The sequence below is a fragment of the Pagrus major genome, chromosome 10 (assembly GCF_040436345.1).
Source record: "Pagrus major chromosome 10, Pma_NU_1.0".
Lineage (NCBI taxonomy): Eukaryota > Metazoa > Chordata > Actinopteri > Spariformes > Sparidae > Pagrus > Pagrus major.
Window position 1 is genome coordinate 10,779,020 of NC_133224.1, and position 20,469 is coordinate 10,799,488.

The 20,469-nt window shown below is 41.1% G+C and overlaps 1 protein-coding gene across 2 annotated transcripts; it reads right to left on the bottom strand.

Moving 5' to 3' along the window:
• Positions 1-995: 995 nt before the first annotated feature.
• Positions 996-19,696, bottom strand: dvl2 (dishevelled segment polarity protein 2). Of its 2 annotated transcripts, none has more exons than XM_073475275.1 (15): positions 19,174-19,696; positions 12,562-12,631; positions 10,081-10,235; positions 7,906-8,015; positions 7,571-7,700; positions 7,239-7,329; positions 7,060-7,129; positions 6,812-6,951; positions 6,569-6,645; positions 6,404-6,471; positions 6,181-6,315; positions 5,715-5,846; positions 3,422-3,598; positions 2,856-3,080; positions 996-2,696 (listed from the first exon to the last, which is right to left on the bottom strand). In XM_073475275.1, the coding sequence occupies exons 1-15, from the start codon at positions 19,332-19,334 to the stop codon at positions 2,134-2,136; spliced, it is 2,304 nt and encodes a 767-aa protein (XP_073331376.1). In that variant the 5' UTR covers positions 19,335-19,696; the 3' UTR covers positions 996-2,133. The 2 variants fall into 2 exon arrangements, with proteins under 2 accessions (XP_073331376.1, XP_073331375.1); XM_073475274.1 differs by having other exon boundaries at positions 6,181-6,318.
• Positions 19,697-20,469: the final 773 nt, after the last annotated feature.

Below are 20,469 nucleotides of genomic sequence, written 5' to 3' on the forward strand. Positions count from 1 at the left end.
TATGATTAATTAATTAATTAATTAATTAATTAACAAACAGGACTCAGGGGAGACATCAACATCCTTCCCCCTGAGCCCCAACCTGCCTCTTTATATATATGTTCATAATTCATCTTTAGTGAGGAACATATTAATAACATAACCTGCAGTGATCCTCCAGCATCGGGGCAGAAAGTTTTGCAGTAATAAGATGGGCCTTTGATCTAAAAGTCAATGTTGCAGTGTTTTACCTGCTATATAGAGAGCTCAGTATTCATATAGTCTGATACACCTTCATAGGCAGGTTCACAATGCATGTACACTGTGCTTTAATGATTAGAGAAGCTGCTTTCAGTCATTTAAAGGTTTCCTTTCATACATGCAGTAATGTCACTGTAGCAAACATGGCTTATTTAGGCAGCAGAACTAAAAAAATCAGAGTTGTTGTCATCAGCTTTACTGATTGTTGATGAAGCAGTGCTGTAATGTCGAGGTAAAGCTACTTTAAACTGTTTCCTGACGACTTTTGTCTTTAATGCAACTTATTTTTTAAACTAATTGTGTTTTCTATGTAAAATCTACTAAATCATGTAGCATTTCCCTCTCAAATGTAGAACTATAAAGTGGCATAAGCTTAAAATACTTGCAGACAGTAGTTCAGTAGAAGTACCACAATACATTAAAACTCCATATGACGATATACTTGATACATCTGGGACAGACTTTTGGTGCTGTTATGAAGTATTCATTTAAACAGCAGTGAGTCGTGTGCATAAGATGGCCCAGTAAGTAGAAGATGTAATTTGGTCATTGAACTATCAATTAACTGCAGCCCTTTGGATCATAAGAGGAAATATTATGCTAACCAAATACAGATATCTACAGCATATTGAGATCAGCATACAGTATGTTCTCTGTGTGTACAAGACAGTCATAACATGGTTTATTATGTGACAAAGTTAAAAAATTGACTTCTTTTGAATCCCCTCTTAAAATAATCAAGTCTGAACAGCATGTAAGTATCAAATTTATTCTCAAATACGCAAACAAAGGTGGCGATATGAAATCAAACAATGTGACACTGTCAATGTCATTCTTTTTGAAATGTCAAATCTTCATTTAGCACCTTAATAGTTCGGTTATACATGATTTATATAGGCACTCATACAAAAAATGAAATGGGTGAATAATGCGAGTCAGTAACATAAAAATAAGCATGAGGAGCTGGGGCGTTTGGATCACAGTTACTTAAAGATACACAGTGAATGTAATCAGAAAGTACCGCGTTCAGCATCTCGTCTTGTCACCTATTAGTACCGTTAAGGCTCTACAGTCCCACACCTCAAAGACAACTCCTCACAACAAGAGTTATTTGACGACTAGGCCTAGACAGTGATTACTAAACACAAGTTCACCTGACATTTTTGGACCTATTTTCTTTTCACATTACAGCTTGTATTGTTGCATTTACATAGGAGTAGAGTAGATATATACAGAGAAGTTCATTGTCAAACAATGCTGGAACAAGATGAGTTAATTTATGTACCTGGAGTGTGAAAAATGCAAAGAGTAAGGCACTCGTTAAACTCCTACGCTGCCGGCGAATCTGGCCTGATGATCCAGATGTGTATACAGGATTGGATCCTTTTCAAGTACACAGTGTACCTGGCACCCTCTAGTGTTAAACTGTGGTCTGTGCGCTTCCTGCATGGTCAGCTCTGACACAAGTAGCTGCTTTGGGATGGTAGTTCCCCTCCTAAAATATTAGATTTCTGTTAAGAGGATGTGCGGAGCAGCTCTGGGCACTCAAAATACTTAACAGAGTTTGCTTTTTGAGAAAAACAGACAAGCTCACTACTGAGACAAGAAAGTAGAGCTAGTCTGGCAATAAAATGAAAAAATAACTGTTAGGTAGTGGATTTGAATGAGAGAAGCTAGACTTTGTAGACAGATAGTCCGACCATATCTCACATTAATTGTCTTCTAATTTTGTGATATTTTCTTTGTCAATGTTAAACCCTGTTCTCACCAAATTTGCAACAAGTGCCCTCAACCCAATAGGCCCTTGTGAGCTCACAAAGCTACCACCAGATCCTCATCAAGACAAGTGGGAACCGTACACTAACTTCACATGAATGGTCACCGATAGGAAAGCTACATGACATCCACAAAGAACTCGCTGGGGTTTCCCATGGCCAGGTGGAACGACTGGCGGGATGCAGTCAGCTCCGGGGGTACAGAGCCGAGATCCCGGGTGGGTGGTGCACCGGGAGGCCCCCCTGGAGTGGAGGAAGGTGGCGGGGGTAGAGCTGGATGCATGGGGCCTGTGGGCATCTGCTGTGCGTGAGGAAGAGCATGAGCGGTTGCCATGGCGGGATGTGGGTGCTGTGGGACCATCATAACCATCATGGGGTTGTAAGGCAGGATGCCGGGAGGGTAGGGAGACATGTGGGGCGGCTGAGGCATGCGGTGATGATGTGAGCGCTGGGAGGAGGCGTGGCTGTGCTCACTGGGGGCGGATGAGCCATGGCCGCGCCTCAGGCTGCTGCGGGTGGAGTATTCTGATTCGCTGCCACTGCCAGAGCGCGAGTCAGCCCCTCCACCTTCTCCTCCCCCGCCAGAGGGGGATTTCTCCCCTCCACCCACGGTGCTGCCGGGACCTTTGGTGCTGCGACGTCGCTCACCCTCGCTTCTCGTCGATCCACTGCTTCGACTCCCTGAGGGCAGAAAGATGAGACGTGAATAAGTAGTTACTCTAGCATGAATGAAAGACAGAGACAGAAAGACAGAAAGACAGACAGACAGACAGAGAGAGAGAGAGACAGAGAGACAGACGGACAGACGGACAGACAGGCAGACAGAAAGACGGAACGCACCTTCGCTGTGCTGGCTGCCCGTGCTGCCGGGGGCGTAGCTGTAGCTGGTGAGCTCGTGGTATGGAGGTGGCTGGCTGGAGAAGGCATGTGCGGGGTAAGGCTGATAGGGGAAGGTGTGCATCATGGGCCACGGGGAGGCCCCAGGGAGAGGCAGCGGGGCTAAGGTGTCCTGGTCTGAGGCCCCGCTGGAGCCGTCATTGTCATTCAGGGACAGGTTGGCCATGTCTGTGCGGGAGAAGAGTAGAAGGAGTGAATGACTGAATTGTTTGGATGAGATCCTGAACGAGCTGAACAAATGATTCTACTTTTGCGGATACAAAATCTACAACAGACTCATTACACACAGGCATTTGTATGTTGTTTGTTCTGCTTGTTATCAAACTGCTTTCTCTTAGTTAAGAGATGGCTGGACATTAAAGAAATCCTTCCATAACTAAAAAAGTCACATGTTTGACTCCTGAAATCAATCAGCTCACAGAAGGCATGTGTGCAAATGTGATTATGCATAACACTCATGCAGCCTGATCCAAGTCAGTCTTTGATGTCAATGTTTTCCAGTCACTCACAGTTCTCGCAGTCGCTTAAATCTCCGAACACGTAGTAACACTGCTCAGAGAAGGTGATCTTGTTGACGGTGTGTCGGATGAAGCCGGCCTTCAGCAGGTTGCTGGCGTACTTTCTGGCTTCGCGGCGGTCCTGGAATCCCTCGATGTGGTGGAAGAGCCACTCCACGACGTCTGAGCCTGGTGGTGGATGCATGACATGCAAGATTAGACAGGAATCCATTTTGTTCCAAAGGAAATCGCTGGGACAAAGATGGCTGGTATACATAATTAAATAAAGTAAATGTAAACTGATACTACTGTCAAACTCACTGACTTGCAAGGTTTCAATATACACTTGAAATATAGCATGGGGTCTTATTTATTTCAATGTTTAGAAAACTTAGAAGAAGAAAAGTTAAGTTGAATGATTATTGTGAGAAACAAAAACACAATGTGTCACAGGTGTCCTGGTGGACTATAGTGCCGCTACTCTCTCATTCATGCGCTCTCATCATGTTCCACTTGAGAGGGGCTGGTCACATGTGACAACTATTTACAGGCTATACAGTACATCGTCTTATATCTTGATAGTGACATGGCGTAAGTGTTGTCTTTTCCTGGTTTTAAAGGCTACATTACAGTAAAGTGATGTCATTTGGTGACCTTACCAGACTAATTTTGTCATTATATCCACATGACTGATGACTAACAAAAATCTCATTGTGTTGATAATTTGGAAGAGTACCGAGAGTCATCCCTACAATATCGTCACAATATAAACATTGAGGTTTCTCAGTCAAAAATACTCTAAAATTAGATTTTGTCATCCTAAAAATGGTCCAGTCAGTTCCAGTTGGCTTAATATCAAACTGGTTACCTTTATATTTGAAGTTTTATTATTAAGGATTATTATTTCCATTATTATTATGACAGGTAAAGCAAATAAATGACTGACTATATCTATCTAAAACCTGGGATACAGAGTGATGATTATCTTATGATAATAATAATTACCTCTATATAATAATGATAATCATTAATATGATCTGCCCGCTTTCTTTCTGCCTTAAAATAAAAAATAATTAAGGATTATAATGTAAAAGTTACTTATTCATCTCTTTCTTTGGTGCTGCTGATATTCTTGGCTATTCTAAGGATGGTACAGGAAAGGCAAAAATAAGCCTTGGGCTTCAGTCGATTCCTTTTTTCGGTTATCCATTCTGAGAAATTTGTGTGAAATAATCTTGGTTTCTTATAATGTATGTAACTAAAATAAATATTCCACCATTATTTTTTGGTTGCTTTTCAAAAGAGGCTTTTGATTTTAAATGGTGTAGAAGCAGCTTGTTGTTGGGTTTGATGTAGGTACATGTATGCAGATTTGTATGTATACATATCTGTTTGTGTAATTAAAATATATGTCAAACTGGTTTACATCGGCCCAATCCTTCCATCCTACCATCTATACACACAAAGTAGAGAATACATTCTTTTATCTAAAAAAAAACCCCAAAAAGGTTGAAAAAAATGAGCAGATTGAGCTCTTAAAATGTGCCTTTGCACATTCATGCGAGTGAAATTATGACTGCAAACAAATGTGACAACTATTCCGGTTTCTAGACGTCCGAGAGTAAATCAGATTTACTTGTAAAAATCCAGGATCACATGAAAAATTTGGAACGCCTCTCGATGATGAAAGCTGAACTTGAAGTAGCTGCATCAAACGCACACAGTGAGTGGCTGTTTAGTGCAGCGTTCCCACAACATTAAAGTACTTTAATTATGTTGTGACAATAAAGAGTGTGAGTGAAGGCTCTGCAGAATATCTTTAGGAAGAATTTAGTAGCCTTACTGTTTAAACACACTACAAACTGTAGGCACAAAAATGGCTGTTTATGTGAATTAACACTTCCCTCTGACATTTAAAAAAAAAAAGACGGCAAAATGTTATTTACTGCAAGGGGAAAGTGTCATTTTGTTTTTGCCTGTTGATCTGTAACATGCTGTATTTTTACTACATGGAGTTGCATTCAATTCATAAACAACATTTTCATTTCAAAAAGCACAAAATGAAAAACATGTAGCTACGAGTAAATACTCCTTGTGATTCAGCTGCAGGTGATTCCAATTTAACACATGTTTCCAGTCAACACAGGCACTCAAGTCTGTACTTTAGGGATTTTTTCCCTCCCACAAGTCACACGGCTTTAATTCTGAGAACATAATGCCTCCCCTGTAAAGTCCTCTGAGACACACAGAGTTCATGAAAGTAATGTACTCTTTTTTTGTTTTTGTCTCCACTTTGTAGTCTTACCGAGGAAAGCGTTGGGGATGGTGATTTTAAGCCACATGCGGTCCCTGACCTCCAGACCCGACTCTGGCGAGGCCATGGCCTTGGCAACTGATGCCATGTCAGAGTGGAGCGATAAGTTGAAGTCATCGAAACCTGGAGGGAGACAGAAGAGCATTTAAGGAGAGCTGAAGAGGAAGAAGTGTAGACATACAGGGTTAAATGAATGAATGGTGAAATCTGAACTGTGTCCAATCTGGAGGGAAAGGAGTGAGGAGGAGATCAAAGGCAGGAAAGCAGCAGACATCATTTATCACATCACATTAGGATGGCGACAAAGGCAGAAAGACAGATGTGAAAGATGATTCTAGAGCCAGGAGAGAAAGATAGAAGGAGACTGTAACAAGACAATAATGAACCTCATTCAGGCGTTAAATATCTGACTGACAAAGAAACTAGGCACGGTTTAAAAGCTGGAAGAGGCTCTCACGTTCGGTCTCGGTGACAGAGGAAGAGGAGGTGATGGTGCTGAGGGAGGAGCTGCCTGGGAAGGGAGGGTAGGCCCCGGTCATAGCCACAGAGTGGCTCACCCATGCTGCTGGGTCGATGGGTCGGATCGGTTCATCTACTCAGGTGGAGAAAATTAGGAAACTGTTATAGACCCTGATCATCAACATGGGAATAAATGGAACAGCTGGCGATCGAGAACTTACTGCGAGGCAGAGTGAAGTAGCCCTGAGGAGAAGGGTCCCAGCACTTAGCCACTGTGAGGATGATGGGCCTGAAAAAAACAAATAATGAATTACCACAATCGTTGTTGACCACTTGTGTGCAAAACTTGATATGAAATTATCTAAAATGAGAATACAGCAACTCACCCTGGCTTGTGTACAATCTCCCTAAGCACTCGCACTGCATCATCGTTACTCATGTTCTCAAAGTTGATGTCGTTCACCTTGGAAGGTAATGACAGAAACAATTAGTCAATTGATAGAAAATTAGAAGGGAAATTTTGTTTTAATCATTGAAACTTGTTCAAGCTTTTCAATGCTCAAGATTTGCTTAAATTTAAGTGTGTTCCAAAACAATCTATTTACAATTAAGTCGTTGGTCGTCCTCACCTGCAGCAGCATGTCACCAGGTTCAATGCGTCCGTCTGCAGCCACAGCTCCTCCCTTCATGATGGAGCCGATGTAGATGCCTCCATCTCCTCTTTCGTTGCTCTGGCCAACAATGCTGATGCCCAAGAAATTGTATTTCTCTGTGTTGTTGAGATCAGAATAGCATTAATACTACACACACACACATTTGAAACACTTGCAAGAAACACTGAGGTTTAAAGACGAGGAAACATCAGGAGTTTACGGACCCATGTTGAGAGTGACGGTGATGATGTTCAAGGACATAGTGGAGTCTGTCACGCTGCTGAAGGAGGAGGCCTGGAGTCGAAAACCACAGATTTTACGTGAGATGTGCTAACAAAGTCACACTCTCAAAACAAACTCGAAGACACAACTGGAAGGCTGAGAAAATATCGACAGTACGTACCCTCTCCAAACGTGGAGGGCGCTGTTTCCTGCGTCGACGGTGGCGTTTAAGAAGCCTAGAAGCTGTGCTCTGTTCTGTTGCACTGCTGAACCTATACGTGAGAGAGTCAATAAAATGTAAAAGGTCAGAAGAGAAACATTCTGTCACAAAACTTTAATAGGGTTGCTACCAACAAAGATAAAAGGGAAGCTATAATCCTATTTTCCACTCATGTTTATCTCTGGATAGTTCATAATTCATCCTCTATATTTTAAGTGCAGCATCCAAGACGATTTAAAAGGTCAGTTGCAATCCATCCACCCAAAGACACCCAAAATCTTTCCGTCTCTCACCTGCTCATGGTGTCGTCGTCCTCAGAGTCGCAGAAGCTGGTGGTTTCCAGCTCGCTGCTCATCACGGTGCTGGAGCTCTCATATCCTGCCAGGTGGCGCTCCAGGCGACTCTGGCCATTCATACGAGGACCTGGGACACCAGAGAAGATATTCTCCATGAATTTTCATGTTTGCTCAAGTCCATGTTTTCCTTTTTTCCCTAAAGACTGCTAACATTCCTCACTTCAACATTCTTTGATTATATCACTATCTGTCATTGGTTGGATGTTGGCCGTGGGCCAAATCTTGATGACACATCGTCATATAAGAGCATTTTTCCATCTGCTTTTTCTCACCGTGTTGCTCCATGCCCTCTCTGTGTCGAGGTCTCTCTCTCCTGAAGGAAACTACAGACTCCGTTTCGGTCTGGTCGTCCAATGTCTCCACACTGCCTGTAGCATTGGGACTGTAACAGAAGGAGCACAGTAAGAATTAGAGCACAACCAAATTTCAATAGTTTACTGTTTTAATGTGATCATTTTTGCCAGCTAATGTTTTCCATTTTTAAACTTCGCAGTATTCAGCCCAACCCAAACCTGCAATCCCTCTCCAGAGCTGTACACAACTTTGTTTCACAAATTTATAAGCAACAAGACTTTAATGTGCAATATCAGAGTAGTTTCCCTTAAAAGGAACAAAATCATTTTACTGTATTTATTTTACTTTCAACTTGTGTAAAACTCTCAAGGCCTTTAAAGGCTGTCAAATCATTAAGTATTACCAACAATTACCATCTCAATCAAATGCCCAATTGAGCCTATATGGGGTTCAGACTTCAGAACCACACACACCAACAAATGTTCTGATTACATAGGTAGACAGTGAACGTCTTGTGGTTCATGATGAAAGCAAGATTCTTCATCAGGCAACCACGGAGACCGTACAATTTGAATTACATTTAATTTTCCAGTATGACTAATGGTGTTGATCCAGCTCCAAATACAGCATGGAAAGCGTGGTTCATTCTCCAAACAGCTGAAAACCGCACACTGAGTGAAGTTAAAAAGAAATAGTTTAATTTGAAATTGGATTCAAAGACTAGCGAGCCACCTTCCTGCAGCCGAAAATCAATCAGAGCGCCGCAGCTGTAATGGGAAGACTTACTGACGGACGTGGACTCCATTTGACCCCTAAACCAAACTCACATAGCTGCAGACACTTCTTAAGGAGCCAAGAAAAGATGGTGAGAAGCTATTAAAATGATAGTTTGTTTTGGACACCACAGGCCCAATTCAAATTACAGTAATGTTTCCTCACATTCAAGTGGGACAGCATGGATGCTAAAGGATGAAGAAAGACTGAATATTTGTTGTGTTGTGGTTTCACACTCTAAAAAGCTGCCATAACCACTTTTTATTTAAAAAAGGGATCAAATGATTTTGTAGGTTTGTCACTGCAAACTATCCCTTTCACATTGCACAGATAATTATTACTTAACTCTGCAGTTAAGACAGAGAAAGTCTACAAGCTGGTGAAAACATGGTGGAGCATTTAGCAGCTAAAGGAGTTGTTTTTGGTCAACATTGTCAATATTGGACTTATAATGGGTAACTGTTTGCTAATGCCAAGCTCACATTACTGGATTGTAGCCCTAATGTTCCACCACAGAGTTTGGAGAGATGATTGACAAAGTCAGCAACAATCTCTATCTGTGAACTGTTAAAGAGCGATCCGAGAGTTTGCCAATGCCTCGCAGATGTATGAAAGACGTCATGCAGACTTAGTTTTCTTTTACGCAAATCAGCCCCGAAAAACTTGGATTTCTTGGTTCTTCTGTTGTTCTCGTTCTTCTCCTCCTCCTGCTGAAAGATCTTGTAATATGTGACCCCCTGTCGCTGAGAGGTCATGTAGTGTGCAAACCAGTCTTATAGTGTGAACACGTCGATGATCTGACGACTCTGAAAGTCATGTAATGCGACCAAGACATAACACGTTTATTAACTTAACTAACTTAACAAGTGATAATAAGTAAGTTAATGTTAATGTTCACAGCAACCAAGAAAATGGATTACTGCAGGTTTAGATATTTTTTTAAAACAAACAAACAAAACCAAAGCCCAATTGAACCATGGATAAAGTCAGGTTAATTACATCCCAATAGAAAAACGCTCTGAAGTGAATGCCAAAAAACACACTTAGACTATGAGTAAGAACCATTTAAAAGTCTTTGTGTATGTTTAATGTATTGAAAGCTTCTCTCAGAACTATTCATGCTAAAAACAAGGGCGGCTCCAGCTAAGATCAGGTTCGAATGAGCTGTAGTATTCTCTCTATTCTTGTTGTCACCTGATACTGGGAGTGTATGACATATTCAGGAAAAAGGTACAGTACCTACACTACAGCCACGGGAGAAGAACTGCTGTTGAAAAGTGAAATTTGCAGCTTTTTGAGAAGGTTATTGGCCTCATGATGCCCCTCTTCAGGTAAATATATATTACTGTAAATCAAATGAGAGGTTGTGCTGTGCTTACTGGAAGGAGGGCGGTCTGGAGTCCCCAATGCCCCCGGTCCTCTCTGCAGGTGGTGGTGGGAGGGGCGGAGGAGGGGGCGAAGGCTGGGTCGTCGTTTCCACAGGGGGGACCACTGCCACCGGAGGCTCTGCTGCTGGAGTGTCTGAGGATACCAACTGAAAGATAAAAAGACAGATTAAGAGAAGGAAACAGAGAGGTAATAAAAAAAAATATGCAGAGTGGAGAGAATTTGGCACAGAACAAGCGATACAAATTGGTGAGAAGGTAGGGAGAAGAGAGGGTGAGAAAATGAGAGGAATGAAAGGGGAGGAGGAGAAACGGGTAAGATGTCAATTACTTTGACACACAAACACTGTAGTCTTTTCAGATGGACGTCTCAAGGGCATACTGAAACACTATCCTACACTTAACCCGTCTCTCTTCATTATACAACAAAAATGCCCACACACACACACACAGAGGTAACACACATCGACAATTAGGATGAATGCCATACAGCATCCAATTACGTGAACTCTTGGAACATACACAGGACGAGAATAAGATGTACTTAAAATGGGCGTCAAAGGCTCAAATGCGAGAATAAAAATGGTCTTATAATGCTGGAAATACTCAGAATCCATGTATTTTAACATCAGAGCACTTTATTTCAGTGCTTTTAGAAGCTTGCTTAAGGCTTGGCTAGATTAAAGCATTTTCCAGGCTTTTAAGATTTTGAACAAACAAAAGTGACAACCTTTGCATTCCCCATCAAAACAATGCAGGCAAATGGAGTCCATCAGCCTGTACAGACCGACGCTCGCCCTCTTTTCTGAGTCACTCCCTCCCCTCTAATGGCTATGAAACACTCGTCTTCTGGGATCCCTCCATCCATCCTGGCCTGCAGATCACATATCAGTCCCTCTGGTCTCTGAGCTTTGTTCCCCCTCTTTTAATGCCTCTCCTCGTTCTTATGCACTTAACAGATGCTTCGGCCTCAAACCTGCTTATCTGGGCCCGGGCCCCATGTTTTGTCTCTATTCAAATGTAACCTGCAGGGTGGGGTGCAACAACTGGGCCTTCTCCTCCAGAAATGGAAAGTATGAAAACTGTACCTGGCAGCTCACTGTACTGTAACCGCTAACAAGCTGTGCTGCTTGCAGATCACAAGCTTGAGTGTCGATCAACACAATGAAAGAAACATCTGTCTTCCTCATGCTTTGGTCAGAAAAATGAAAATCTCTTTTTGCCCCCACATGTTGCATCATCCATAAAAAAAAATGATTATAACATGCAGATTTTTTAGATTATGTCATTTATCTGCAGACGTGTGAGACTGGGTGACTTTCAAATAGCATACACAGCAAAACTGCCCATGCAGTCTAAACTGCAGTCTTTAAAGACTTGCTTTTTCTCATATCAAGCACAAAAAGTCAAGATTTATAAGAACACTGGAAAGTTTTTTCCAAAATTAACATTTTCACACATCAGCAAATTGACTGGTAGATGAAAAGATCTACCAAGTTAAGATAAATGTAAAAAACAACAACAACACACCCTGCCGTTTTATACAACGCTTAAACTTACACTTTGGACTGTAATTGACTGACTGATGCAAAAAAATGCAATATAAGTAAAATTTTAAAAAATGATAATTGGTATAAAAAGGAACCTACCAAACTAACAAAATTAAAAAAGGTACGGATGTAATATGGGAAAAATCTGTGATGGGGGAAACTTTCTCGTGATGCTTCACTGCAACCAATGAGAATGGATGAAACTATGGATAATGTGAATATTACAGCAGGAGAGTAAGAAATGTGTAACACACTTATGCCCATTTCTTTTTGCTTTTCCTCTCTGAAATATCTTCAAATGTTATGTGAGAAAAATATATTACAAAACAAGACTAGCCTCAATAAAATCTTATATCTTAAATATGTAGTAGATTCGATGGATGCAAAGCTGAACAGTTTAATAGTCTTGCTAAACTACCAGTATGTGTTATTGGTCATAGTGACTCAGACTGTGGTTAAAGCTCTGAGAAGATTTTTTCTCACAGATCTTGTGAGTCTGTTTCCTTCTGTTTAACCTGGCTGGACAGTTAGCGTGCTTTAGTTTCCCCACTCAATCAAGGAGATTTTTTCCAACACACCAAAGCTTAGACATGAAAAGTTTCGGCTTCAAGTCTATGATGTGTCAGTATGATATACAATTATACAAAGCCAACAACTCTAATATTACATTTAATTACTTTATTTTACTGCTGCTCGTTAGACAAGATGATTAGTCTGAGGGAGGTCTGGGGGAAAAGGAAAGTGGTTTCTGAGAACAGCCTCTGGCTGATGATTTTTTTGGCTGACTTTTGAGATAAAAGTTAAGTCTGAACATTTCACAAAAGCCTCAGTGGGAGATACTGAAATAGGTCATTTATGGAATTAGAGGAATGGTCACCAGTCACTCCCACTCCCACTTTGAGCCAACAGATTCACTATCTCTTACCCATGACACCACTCTGCCGTTGAAACATGGCAACTTGGCACTGTCGTCGGAAATCTCTTCCTTCACCACCCTGAAAAACAGAGAGACAAAGTGAGCTTCAGGAGGTATAAATTGTCCTGCCTCCATAACAATATGGCATGGTATGTGGATGGTATAGCAGAGTAGAGGACTGAGGGCTGAACACAACACCAAGGTTTTAGTCTAATCATAAAGAACAAAGTTAAACTGGCGGGGGATTAAAGAGTTTACATTGCTCACACATTATACTAAATATATTAGGCCATTACAACAACATGGCTGAACTAAATCAGACGCTTGGCCTCATTTTCAAATGCTCCTAAAATATGTTTTGACAAGCTGTTTGCCATATCCCTTTAACATGTGTTACCATGTGTTCAATGGATCAGTCTGTGGCTGAACACGGCTGACTGAAGTGGCTCCAGTTGAACAAGACTTCAGCTTGTATCACATCAACACAACAGCTGTAAATTCCCCTCAGATTTAACACTGATTTCACCAGAAAGTCATGCTGAAGTGAGATTTAAAGGCTGGTTGTCAAATAATATGCAACCCATTTGATTTTAGACTTTGTATGCAGAGATGTCCTCATTGGAGACCTTTAATATAGACTAGTGTTTCTGAGTCTGATACAATACTTATTTAAAATGTTGTTTAAATGTTCATTGGGGCAGCTGTGGCTAAGGAGGTGGAGAGAGTCATCCAGTAATCGGAAGGTCTCTGGTTTGATTCTCTGGCTGCATGTAGAAGTATCCTTGAGCAAGATACTGAACCCCAAATTGCTCCTTATGAGCAGGTCAGCACCTTGCATGGCGGCCTCTGCCATCAGTGTATGAATGAGTGAATGTGACACGTGTTGTACAGCACTTTGAGCGGTCAGTAGACAGGAAAAGTGCTTTAGAAATGTCCATTTACCATTAAATATCCATCTGGCAGATTTTAATAACAACTGTAGATTCTCTGACACACCTCATTTTTCACAAGCTGCATCATCCAAACACATGGGGTCCTGGTTCAAAACTATTTAAAATTGAGAATCTACTATCTGGATGTTCTGCGAAATGATAACGTCAGCGTTGCCGACTTCTGTGTCTGAACTCTTTACTACAGTAAAAGGCCCTGACACACCAAACTGACATCAAAGAACAAGCAGCATTGAAGGCAGACTGTTGTGTTGCCTAACTTCTCTTGTGTCTTCGCCAAAAAGCTGCACTTGAACATATCCAAACGACTAACGACCTACAAGCTCGTACATGCTGCCGACATACAAACCGTAGTTATGATTAAGCAGCATTTTTTTGAAATTGCTCTCGCTAATATAGCCCTTTCTAATCAAGAATATGTCTGATAACAAGGCGCAAATGGCACTGGCAAGGAGGCGGATGGGAAAATTAAGGAGAAACCACGCTAAATAAAGAGCCAGATGCTCACAGACGGCCCCAACAATGGCTTTTAGAACCAGGGGGAATATAAAAACATCCGTACCGTATCCGGTAAGTGAACTACATTGGGATGGGAACTGACACAGATATTGTATCAGATCCATCCCAAATCCATTAAAACATCTAACTGAATCCACAGAATGGACAAAATCCTCTTTCAGGGTATATGTAATTTTAAATCACCATCATGGTATACACCGTAGTCCATATAACACTATGTCACCCACATCTACTGCTGGCTTTTCAACATTTGTTGACAATGTTTCCCATAATATATTTTGTATTTAAATGCTATCTTTTTTGCTTAAAGGGATTTTATCCTTCTTGACTTCAATTTCACTGCGTGGGATTCATTTGGTTCATATCATGTTAATTTGACTTTGCATTGCTGTAACCGGTTTAACTGACTGTTACAAGCAACTATTCAATCATTGAGCTTCAATTTTCTGCATCTTTTCAGCACTGATAAAGTGAAATTAAATCACTGGGATTACAGTCTGGTTGTCTAATCTTATTACCAAAATATCATCCAAGCCATGAAGCTGTGAATTAGCACGGTACATATCTAAGAAAAGAACAGCTAACCTTAATTTGCTTACTCCGGCAAGTGACAGACACTATGGAATATCTTCTGTCACAGCAGTAAGCTGACACACACACACACACACACACACACACACACACACACACACACACACACACACACACACACACACACACACACACACACACACACACACACACACACACACACACACAGGTTTTGTGCCTAGTTGCAAATTACACAACCAGGTCAACTTAATGTGCATGTAAATCCAATACACACAACAACAATATCCTCTCAGTTAACAGCCACAGCGAGAGCCCACGTCCACATGGCCAAAGCTCCTGAAAGGCAACACATCCGCCTGGCCATTCTTCCCTCCTCCGTACTCTTCCTCCATGTTTGTCAGAAAGGCAAACATTCGGCCTCAGCTGTGTGATCCCCCCCCCCAGCAGCCTCCCACTATGTTATTACAGTAGTTCACTAGGACAGGGGCTGGGTACAAGTGCTACACAGAGGACACTTGACTGCTCCGACCCCTCCAGAAAGTTTTCTTTTTCCAGCTTCATCTGCCAGTGTGCCTCCTCCTATGTGTGTCAGACTCGGTCAGGCTCCACTGGGCTTTCGTAAGCAGCTGCTGAGAGCTGGTTTTGTGGCTGAGTGTTAGCATACGGCCAGATTGTTGTGGGCACTGCTGGGGAACTGTTGGAGGAAGACTTAAGCTTCCGACAGCCGTGTTTGTGGCTTCTGAATGTTAGCTAACAAATGACCTTTTCCTCAATCTGATTGATTTAACTTTGCGAGAAAAACTGCAACTAAACAGCAGATGAACAGATGCAGCATTCTTCTCCAGAGAGCTTAATTGTCTTCATTCCTCGGCCCTCCAAACAAACAAGTGACCACAGACAAGAGTTATTTCACACACACTCTAAAATGCCCGGAATAATGCACAAACAACCCTGAATATGCTGCGTCCTGTTGGATTTAACACAACCTGAAGTTTTTCACCCCCGCTTCCCTTTCTCCCGATCCCTTGCTGCTATTAAATTCCTCAAACCCGACACAGCATCTCCTTTCTAACAATTAATCTTACTTATACAGCTCCCTGATCCCCTTACCAGCAGATGCACACACAGAGGAATATCTAATAACTCTGAGCCAACACCACCCGACTCTTTCTCCCCTTTCTTCTCCCCGTGGAAACCCCAGACACCCAGCACATGGCCCCCGTCCAGGCCCAGGTTTCCAGCACCGGCCCTGGCCTGCCCTGCTCCACGGATCTCCCCCACTGCCACACACACAGCTCTGGCCGACAGCTGGCCTCGTACCAGGGCAAATGAAAACACACACTATTACACACACTCTTCTCCTGGGTTGGAGAGAGGGGGAAACAACGTCCCTGCTATGATTGGACAGCTGACTCGGAGCTATGTTTGAAATTTTCATGTGAACTCAGTTGGAGATATTCAAATGAGATATTCTGATGGCAGTCTGCACAATTGAAGTTAAGAACTGAGTATTTTTTCTGTCATGCTCTCTTTGAAAGACTTCCTATGTTCTGCTGAGCGAGTTTGGAGTGGGTGGCTCTTTTGAGATGAGGACTTTTAGCCTTTGGAAAAACATTGTGTGCTCACTTACAAACAAGGGTCTACAAGCCATCAAATCCCATCCGACTGAACAGGGATAAGCTCTTGAGGTTGGTGTGGTAAGACTAGTCAAGATAAAATAAGTAAAAGAGATCATTAGAGTGTAAAAAGACAGGCTCTACAGATATTACTGTGCCCATAAAAAGTGCAGATAATTGCTTTTCACAGTTATTAGGTACACACACGTGGTTGACAGCTTATTAGCTACACCTAGCTAAAACTAATGCAGTCGAATAGAAGAGTCCTTCATAAAGTCCTCCCTTCATGAAGGTTATAATGTTGAGTTGTTGTTGACACTAATTTAGAGGTTTTCATTTGGCTGTAGGATCATTCTGGAGGAAGTAGTTTGTGGTGTATTGGGATTAACTAGACAGGCAATCTATTGAAACAACATTGGAGCATGAACAACTTGTCAAGTAACCAATCAGTTAAACAAAAGAAATTATAATCTGACATTATTTTGAGAGTTTTGAGAAAATTAATTCAGGTTTGTTTGTTCGTTCTTTCAAAAATGTTTTAAAAAGTCCCTGTTTCCAGCTTCTCACATTTGGATTTGCTGCTTTTCTCTGTTTTATATTATTATGAAAATAATATATTTGGGTTTTGGACAGTTGGTTGGAAAAAGCCAGACTTCTGAAGGCGTCACTTTGGGCTCTGGGTAATGGACATTTTTCTGCATTTTTCTGACTGGTTTTTGTGGCTGGGACAGCATTTTCGAAACAGCAATATATTGTTTCACTTCCTCTTGTGATTGATACACTGGCGCCAAATATCAGTATCTTTATTAAAACTTGCAAACATGCCGCCGCTTTAAACAGATTTCCCCTGAAAATTGGATTTAGTACTTGAAGACACCACTTCACAAATCCTTGTTGTGTAAACTTAATTTACACAGACTGAAACTATTTTAGTGAGCCTAAGTTGTATCCTTTATTTATTTTAACTCCAGAACTGTTTTGCCTTCTGGCAGTTCAGAGTTTTGTAATGATTGCACACATGGACAAATTGCAGTCAGTGTGTGTGTTTAAAAGGCACTAACTACGACTCTATGCACTTTTTATTACAGTGTTTTATTTCAGTTCATGTTAAATCTGGTGAAACTAACAGCACAATGCTGTGAATAAATACAAAACTCTTGCACTTTGCCTTTATTAGAGGTATTTTGTATTTTACAGTAAAACTGATTGTGATGTATAGATAGACGATTGCCTTGCAATGTATTGATTATTGCAGAATTTCAGTATCACTATACTATTGTTATCGTGGAAAAGTATCATGAATCATATTGTAAGTTGCACTGCATTTCCAACCGTTACCATCTTTTTAGACCAAATGCTTAATCAAGGAAAAAATCGTTAGAATAACCTGGAATTAAAATAATCCTAATTTTCAGCACTAAAGAATATCTCTGTGCGATCAGAGTGGACACGTGTACACAATCAAATTAATTTACATAGGAATTCTGGTTAAAAGATCACTGAATAATACTCAGTCTAGCCTCCAGAGATGTCCTCTTCAGATCTAGTGATTATTTTCATTATTACCTGTTTAGTTTTGTTGTAAAATGGGGAATGACTGAGTCTGCAAACTGTTAGAAATATGGCTGAAGCCAGATACAAGTTCCCAGAAGCCAAAAGTGACATCATAACATTGCTTACATAGTCTCACCAAGAATCATTTATTAAAGTGATATAAAACGATAAAAGGCAAGCAGCTCATCTAATCTGGAAAACTTTATTTTTACCTGACAAATGAATAAAATGATTAAAATGTCAATAGACACATTTTTGCAGATGTACTGACTCATTACTACATTAATTATTTCAACAACCAAACACCAGACGTTGAGTGTTTTTGAGGGCCACAGATGTTCAAAAACGAAAAAATCTCTCTACAAGTCAGTTATTGATGTTGCAGCTATTAATATTCAAATTATCGGCATCTGAGGGGGCTGTCCAGCCTGCCAGCTCTGTCACAGCTAATGAAAAGCCGTCTCATCCATTTCATTTCAGTGTTTGAGTTGATATTGCAGCTCCCTTGGCACAGGCGGCGAGGGTGCCATCCAAAGAGGAAAAGAGGCAAATGGCCCGGCCTTAATACTCATCCAAGACTACAATGCATTTAACAGAAGCCCTGAGGGTCTCGCTGGGTGAATAAACCACAAACATGCATTCCTCTGCAGGAAAATGCACAGCAGCACCACTGAAAAAAAAAAAAAAAAAGATTAATTGATAGAGGAGAGGAGACAGCTCTTTCTGGAGGAGTGGGTTGGGAGAAAGGGGAGAGGAAGCCAGGGGGAATGAAAGGATGGCTGGCAGGCCAAAGTGTTAAAGAGGGGAGACAAAACCCTGGCTTCAGTCCCGAAAGAAAGAAAAGGCGAGGATTTCACAAGATGATGGACTGAAGGAGGGAGGGAGGGATGAGGATTAGGGTAAAGAAAAGCAGCAGGGACAGGGAATGCCTCCCATTGTAATGATGATGTTTTCTGAGAAATGTCCCAGCCTACATACCCTTAGTATTTATAGAACCACTTGGATATTCATCACAGGTCATTATAACTTTGCACTTTCTCATTTGGGATGTGTTGTTTGAATGGCTGGCTTCATTTAAGTGCATTATAGCCCTTTGCTAGAAGTTATTCCCTGTACAAATAAACGACAGCTGGTCACAAGATAGGATTGCATGACTTTCTGACACGCATACATGCATGATTTTCATTAAATAATGCTTTTAATAACTACCTTCTCATTCCTGGCCTTAACTTGTGCTAAGTCAATGCTCCTCCTCTTGGAAGATAATGGCACATTAATGGGATTTTTTTTTTTTCCTCCAACGTTTTGTCACAACATTTTAGTTAGTTTTTACTCTTACAACTTTAATCACCCCGCATTTTGCATGCAAGCCACACAGCTCCTCTCTGCTGAAGGAGGAGAAACAAAAAAAATAAATCACAGCAGCTCACCCGAAGTCCTGGTCCATAGACTTGAAGAAGAATTTGTAGTTTGGCTTGTTCAAGACCTGTTTAAAATCCAGCAAAGTGATGTTTTCGGCAGCAATGGGTATCTTCACCAAATACGGCGTCTCCTCTTCGTCGATGTGATAAATTATTTTGGTTTCCGCCATGTCTACGGTTACTTTTATTCGTTCCCCCCCCCCTCAAAGCTGGAAGTCAACCACAAGAAACACACTATGAGGCGAGGTAGCGTTAACTTTGTTAGGTAGTTAAGCTAGCGGCGGAGCTAGCTAGGTGGCTAACGAGACGGCAGAGGTGAAACGATGATGGCCACTGAGATTTTCAGTCCGAGCCAGAGGACGTAAAGCGGGTTAACCCTGCTCAAAAAGCTCGCTCTCTCCGACTTTAGGCGGCTAAAAACTCGCATTCCCCCCTGTTACCGAGGGGCGAAAAACGACGGACACGCCACATTCACACGACCTATCTACCAACAACTTTTCCCCCAACAAAAACATACAGGGGAGGGGGGTCTAAAAACTTTTCACCACTTTTTGCGAGCCAACGCGGCGTGTGACGTAAACACGTACCCCCTCTTTTTTTACGTACGTGCTCTCCCAACCACCGTCCACCCCCCCCCCCCCACCCCCCCACTACATTTTCATTATAGCCTGTTTACAGAAACACAACTTTTATAAAGGTTTTTCATTAGGAAAATACTTTTATGTGTTTTTTTTATATAATGGTAGAAACTGACGTGGAAAAATTGTATCACTTTAAGAGAAATACTAAAAGCCCTCCCTTTCGAACTGTATTTATAAAAAGTAAAATAAAGTGTTTTCTGTCAGATTGTCACCTCACTGATTTAACAATTTTTGTTTGTTTTTCTCTTAATTTGTGCAATAGAACGTAATAAAACAAAGTAGACAAATTAAATAGACAAAGGTGAAATAAAATACGGACAATAATACAAAACTGGTGCAGATTTCTTTGTTTATAGATATTTCATACATGTTTTTCTTTCACCTGTATCTGTTTAATTTGCTCTAATTTCTTTTGTTATGTTCTATCTAAAAGAAAAAAGCATATTAACAGTTGTAAAATCAATAATCAATAGGGTAACAATGACAGAAAAATGCATTATTTTACTTTTAATCAATACAGTTCGGAAAGCAGGGCAATTAAGGTGATTTAATTTTTCCATGTCAGAATGTATATGCATATGAAAATGATTGCCTTTAAATAAATTAATTTAAAAAGTGCTACTTTGGTTCTGATGCAGCCTGCAATCTGCAAAGTAACATGTAA